We start from the raw sequence: 7,210 nt of genomic DNA, 5'->3' as shown, positions 1-7,210 counted from the left end.
TACAATGAAATATTTGAAATTATATTGTTGCAAGAAAAAATAATTATAATATAGAACAGAATATGTATAACCAATGCATGCATAAAGAGCTGTGTGTATTTGTGTAGTGAGTGGGTGGTGCTCAAATATAATTGGTGGATGAATTACATGTAACACATTGAAGCAGTTTAACACTGTCCTCTTAGTTTGTTCACACACTTCAAGTGCGGTTATCTGAAAATGGTTCACATGTTTGTTTTGTTCTACTTGTGGTGCCTGGTTGGTAAGTTATAATCATGTTAAACAACAGTTTGTACTTTAGTTTTAATCTGATAGATTGTAATTACAGAGATGTACTACAGTCCGAAAAAGTAGTATTTAATCAGCCAGAGGATATTCAAGATAAAAGATGCTTTAACCATATTATTGTGAGATCTAATTTAATCCACAGGGGGGAAATAGGGCAGGTGCTACAACAGCGAATCTGTTTTATATCAAAAAATGTATGCCTTTACCACCTTGTAAACAATAAAGTGGAGTGTATGTTTTTGCACACATTAGCAGAAAATATTGAAGATTAAACCAGGCTGCAATTTTGTTCTGTGTGAAATTTAAATCAGCAAATCTGTGACTGTCTTCATTAGGTGTGTTTGGTGATGGACTGAAGTCAGTGTCAGTGACGGAGGGAGATTCAGTCACTCTAAACACTGGTCTTACTGAAATAATGTATGAGGATATGATTCTGTGGAGGTATGGGGCTGAAAACACTTTAATAGCTGAAATCAATGTAATGGCCAGCAGCATCTCTATAAATGATGATGTTCTTGATGGGAGATTCAGAGACAGACTGAAGCTGGATTATCAAACTGGATCTCTGACCATCACCAACATCACAACTGAACATGCTGGACTCTATAAACTACAGAACAACAGGGTGATCAAAGATTTCAGTCTCACTGTCCATGGTGAGTAAAATGTTTGTTTTAACCTTTTTTATTTACCTTTAAAGTAAAAGTATGTTAATATTTCAGTTATTTTAATTGATTAATAAAATAACTAAATAATTTCAATTAAGCAGCATTTTCTTCTTTGTTATGTATCCGTATGTGTAATAACCTTTTATAAATGTGGAGATAGGGGTGAAGATTGTTCTCATACCAGACACTCATTGACTGTGTGATGTTGCCATACACACTCAGATTTAGTTTTATTTTGTTTTCCAGCTCGTCTGCCCCTTCCATATATATTTTTCAGAGACTGTTTTTCATCTTCATCATTCTCATCATCCTATTGTTCACTGCTGTGTTCAGTGGTGAATGTGGGTCATGTGACTCTCTCCTGGTACAAAGGAAACAGTTTATTGTCTAGCATCAGTGTGTCTGATCTCAGCATCAGTCTCTCTCTACCTCTGGAGGTGGAATATCAGGATAAAAACACCTACAGCTGTGTGATCAACAATACCATCAGCAACCAGACCAGACATCTGGACATCAGTGAACTCTGTCACAAATGTTCAGGTATGGGAGTGCTGATATGAGCATCTATTGCACCTATTCACTGGCTTAAGTTGTTTATTTTACAGAGACAGATAACTTCAGATGCCATAAATGATGAATAAAATAATGAATGAGGTTCTGTCATCATTTAGCCTATAGCCTACTCATGCCTTTCTAAACAGGCTATAAGTTTAGTTAAAAGTTCAGTTTTTGAGTACATCTGAACTAAAGTCAGCTTATTGAAAATGTATTTATTTATTTACAGAAGTCCACATCCATCGTTGTGATACTGTAGAAGCTTGGATTCGATTAGTCGTCACTGCTCTGATGGGCGTGGCTGCTGCGGCTGCAGTTTTTCTTCTGGTCAATGACGTCAGATCCACTAGAGGTTAAAAAATGTAAACATATATGGATATACATCTGAGATGTATTGGGATTTTAATAGTACAGATGAAAATATGTGTGGTTGGTTTGTTTGGTGAAACGAAGCTTTGCTTACCAAAGCTTTTCTCTTAACTCGATTTGAAAGGTTCCCGCATCTGGTATTCTGAGGCCATATGGTGGCCAAAACGATAAATATTCTTTATTTCTTATATATATATATATATATATATATATATTTTTTTTTTTTTTTTATTTTTTTTTTTTTTAAACACCACGCATTGTTCATTTCTTTGCTAATTACACAGTTTTAAGTTTTTCATTCATGTTATGTGGCTATTTTATGTATGCAGCAACCCTGAAAATACAGACTTTGTCACACCAATAAAACACCACAGAACTGAACTGAAAAATGAATTGAGTTGATTTACTAATTCAAATTTACATAAATATTTACCAACTAATATGCATCTATGAATCATACATAGGCCTATATTATAACTGCAGCGGTGTCAGGATAAATTAGAATGGTGGTTAAATAAAAAACACATTTACAGCATTAAAGAGTTTATTTAAAAATCAAATACTGAGAAAAACATACAAACTATCTAACACATAAACACACCCATTCACACATAGAAAGTGAGGAAAGAATGAGTTTAAAGGAATGAAAATATGAAAGCTATAGAAATATATGCAATTGCTTAGACCTGAACAACCAACAATCATTTAATTAACCCTCGTATTGAGTCTCTCAATGAGGTTATTAAACTAGAATCTGGAGGTTGTACTTGTTGCCTTTGTGCTGAGGGAACTCATTTCTTGGCGTTGTTCCAGAAAGGGGGTTTTCCTGAGGTTATGTTTCCTGACATATCTCGGACCCTAGGCTGACAGCAGAGACGCGTTTTTTTTCACAGACAATTTATGGGGCAGGCAGCGAGCGGATCGTGAAGAAAGGTCAGCTGAAAGTGACACTTTATGTTTCAGGCTAGAATCGCTGATACAACCTTTAAGTAACAATAAACCATAAACGAACAAAAAGTACATATTACATGAACTACAACAGCAAAGGAACTGCAGCCTAAAATATTATATGTACTGCAGGTTTATAAGCTGCTAATTTCATATAATAAGCCAAAAAAATGTTTCCACAATGTTGTGATCCTTTCAGATAATTTCACCTTTCTCTACCTGCAAGAAAACAATTCACAGAAGGTAAAAAAGGAGAATGTCATTTACAGGTACAGAAAGTCAAAAGAGCCACACATCTGTCATCAGTTGTTGAATGAAACAGTTTGAAATGTTTTTCTTATCGGGATGATTTTGTCAGTACAAGTGAAATCAAACACAGATCTATAAAGACACACCACAGTAGTACAGTATCTTACCTCATCCTTAGACTTATCCAGAAGCCATCGGATGTTTATCTTCATGTCTGTTTTGAAAAATCATCAAACACAATTAAACGCTAATTTTGCAAAATTAAGATGTTTTCCTCTCAATTAAGTATCAGTAGGTGATACTTGCCCTGTTTGGACATCCTGGGGCAATACTTCTTCAGACCAACAGCAGCAGCAACAACAACAACTGCCAGCAGAACAGCAACAGATATTCCTATTACAGTACGTGAAGACAGACCTGAATCTGGAACAGCTGAAGATAAACACAGCCATTAGTTTGATTGATTCTGAATGTGTGTTTACACCATATTCCCAGGAACTATTCTCTGGTCACTTTTAAAGCTGTGATGTGTAAATGTCAAAGACTTATTTATCAATAACATACAGAGATGATTTTATTTTACAGATGGTTTAAAACCAAAGATCGTAAGGATCAAACCAGTTATTAACAACTAGAGTTCATTTAAAACATGAGATGCCTCTAAATAGCTACTCATACCAGATTGAAAACACATCTTTTATGTGTATTGCCTGATTGAGCACATTTTCAGTACTGTGTTGTTTATATTAAGCCTCTAGTTCTTTTATGTCCCTTATATTCAATTTAATGTAAAACTTTCTTCAATTAATTTTCTTAAATTTTCCATTTGTTTTTTTAAGCATTAACCTTTTTTGATTACAATTTTTATTTTAATTCAAAGCACTTTGAATTACCTTGTGTAAGAAATAATAGTAATGACAGTAATATGATTGCTGACACACACCTGAACATGACTGACAGAAATATGAGAAAAACACTTTATATTTATAACTACAAAGTAATATACTTCGTGTGATTTGTTCTAATTTCACAAAACGTACTTGTTTCAGTCTCTTTGTCCTGTGGGGATATTTGGGCTTCATTCTTGTTTTTGTTCAAACCAGAAGCTGGAAAACATAAGAAAATAAAAATGAAACAAAAGAACACAATCATTAATATTAAACAAATATGTTTTTTTAAGCAGTTCTGTTCATTTGTAGCTGCAGGAAAACTTGTAAAAACAGGGAACAAAGTCCCTGCGGTGTCACATTACTACTATAAGCTGTGTTAAGCATGCAGAAAAAGTGTCTTAAATGACCAAGTTTCTGCAGTAAAACAGGTTATGTAGATGAACAATAACAGAGAAAAAGACATTAAGGTCTGGAGATTACTTTTTCAGTAGTCCAAATAATAATAATAATAATAATAATAATTTCAGAGTAAATTACATTAAAAGACTCACCAATGACATTCAGTCTGAATGTTTTTATGATTTCGCCAACAATGTTTGCTTTATTGGTGATTTTTGTGCGGTCACATTTGGAGCTTCTTGTGAAGTTTCCTTTTGTCCCTGTGCTCTCGCTTCTGATGAACTCTGCTTCATAACGTCCAGTGTGTTCAGTTCTGATCTCTGTGATGTTGAGAGATCCAGTCTCATAGTCCACCGCCAGTCTGTCTTTAAATCTCTCGCCTTCACCATCATATACACAACTACTTCTAGAATTTCCATTGATCATAGCTATGAGAATGTCATTAAAATACCATTTCATTACTTGTTGTCCTTTGGTAATATCAGTGTTTAGAATGACATGATCCCCCTCCTTCACGGACTTCACTTCATCTGTTTCACCAAACATGCCTGCAGACACAAATGAACAGTTCAAGTGTGTTTGTGTGCACATCTGTACCTTGCACATATATTGTGGGAACCAAATGTATAACATTATATTATACTGAAGGTACAGTTGTGCAGACAGACAACAGTATTGTTTGTCAACAATAGTCAGAGATGGGATGTGGCTGATGCCTGTAATGATGTAAAGATGATTACTATTATTGGGCTTGTATAACTATCTAATTAATATTAAGGCTTATTTGTTACATAATATTTCTCTTTACATGTTTTACAGTGTTGTGAATTACAACAATCACACACAACTTCATTGAGCTCATGAATGCAATGTCCAGTCAGAGGTGTTCAGATGAGTCACAGGTGAAACACCAGAGTTTTGCTGTTCAGTGCGCTCACTTGCTGACTGAATTCTGCTGTCTTGCAAATTCTCATCATAAACAGCATATGCATATGTATGTGCAATGTAAGGTAATTCATTATGCAATTTAGACAGCTTCACTAATTATGTGTTTTTTGTGCATAAACTCGCACTAGACTGAAATCACTGATGCTGTTGTTTGACAATGTAAATAATTCTTTGTTCGTATTTTTTTTTATTTGCTGCTTTTTGAGAAACGGAGTAAATATAAGTATTATAATAAGTAACTTATAATGTTTTTATTAAACTGTTATCATGTTCAATAAAAAGTCAGAGATACTAAAAACATTTAATGACATCCATCCATATGCTACTTGACTAAAAAGATGTGTAGTTAGTAGATTACACTAACATTAGGCTGCGTTTAGCCTTACACTGGACGGTTTACTCTCTGTCTATGAAACCAAGTAAATAAATAATTAAATAAATGAACACAATAATATTGGTGTATCTGCGATCTCACAGACTGAATATAAAGCATATTGCCCAACACTACTGTAGGGCTGTGTGATAATGATGAAAAGTTGATAGCTCGAAATTTTTCTGGAACTTTTTTGCTAATTTGCTGAGCGTGTGTATTGTACTGGTATTTTGGGAGGTATAGGATTGATGTGGACAGCTGAATCCAAAAGCTTTTTTATATTCTTCATATTCTGTGCAGTGGTTAGTTTGCAGGAGTAACAGAAATTACCTTTTACAATATGTTTAAATTGACTGGCATTTTCTCCTCTATAAGCCCATTTTTCAAGTAAATGTAAGCATTATCTTTCATTTCAAATGCTTACATTTAATCAATAAATTCAATCCAAATAGTAAGGCACTATAGGACTGTTTACACAAATTGTGTCTTTTATTGACATTTAGTCATTAAGTCATACAGTTAACCGATTCGTTCAAACTACTGATTCTTTTAGTAAGGAAACACCATTATCTGTTGCTCGGAGACGCAAAACAGTTCTGCTGTGGGTAGTTCGGACCTATTTTCAATGTTGAAATAGAGAAAAAACAGGAACTATTGTGTCTAAAATTTAAGTCACCTAATATTAACTTCTTGATTGTTGAATTGTTGTATAAAATTGTGTTGATATTTAGAGGAAAAAAAGTGTGACATTTATTAACTATATGAGATTACAAGGCATACCCTGGCTATTTCATCCCATATCTTGAATTTTGGGGGAATAAATGTATTTTAAAAAAATTAAATCACGCAGTGAAAGCTTGAACTCTAAGGGGTGGTTTCCCGGACATGGTTTAAATTAAAGGTCCCATATTGTCAAAATCGAAATTTCCTGGCTTTTTTCATGATAACTAAGGTCTAGGGGCTATGTAACTACCATATGAGTTTCAAAAAAGTCAATCCACAGTAAACTGCACACAGCCTGCTTAAAGTAGCTGTTCATTTTCACGAGCCGCTGTGACTTCCGTAACGATGTATCGACTCAAGTCACCGCCCCGAGCGCCAACCACCGTCCCACCCTCCTTTTGTCAAACCCAGACAACAACGCATCCATTCCATTATTGAGCAACAACAACACGAAAACAAGTGGAGAAAACCCTGTTCAGTCGATAGATGTCAAGCTACGATCATTGCACAGGCTTCAGAACAACGTGAATATAAGAGACCAGTGGCACGTCAACTTCAGCCTCTTTCACACAGCGATTCCGGTAAATACACGCATAATGTGTCCCATGATTTGTTCCGGAATTGTTTAATTAGGTTCATTCACAGCTGTTTTCCGGAATCTGTGCATGTTTTACACACAAACAATAAAGACATGTGACGTTTGGATGTGAGATGTAATGCCACGTGTACGTTTCACGAAACTGAAACTAACCTGAACAAACTGTGCTTCAGCGCTGATAGTGCGGAGCTGGCTCTGCCTG

General features: G+C 34.9%; 2 protein-coding genes across 2 annotated transcripts in view; one reads left to right on the top strand and one right to left on the bottom strand.

The window, feature by feature from the left end:
• LOC141338804 (T-lymphocyte surface antigen Ly-9-like) overlaps positions 1–1,868 on the top strand; it is a 13,993-nt gene extending 12,125 nt beyond the window's left edge. The window contains exons 4-6 of the mRNA XM_073844420.1: positions 624–944; positions 1,203–1,496; positions 1,741–1,868. Coding sequence (XP_073700521.1) covers positions 624–944; positions 1,203–1,496; positions 1,741–1,868 — 743 coding nt within the window. The remainder of the gene's footprint in view (positions 1–623; positions 945–1,202; positions 1,497–1,740) is intronic.
• The window catches only part of LOC141339276 (uncharacterized), a 727,444-nt gene that overhangs the window by 125,368 nt on the left and 594,866 nt on the right, over positions 1–7,210 (bottom strand). The gene's annotated exons all lie outside the window — the stretch shown is intronic.

This window comes from Garra rufa, chromosome 7 (genome assembly GCF_049309525.1).
Source record: "Garra rufa chromosome 7, GarRuf1.0, whole genome shotgun sequence".
Lineage (NCBI taxonomy): Eukaryota > Metazoa > Chordata > Actinopteri > Cypriniformes > Cyprinidae > Garra > Garra rufa.
This window is presented reverse-complemented; position numbering and strand designations above follow the sequence as displayed.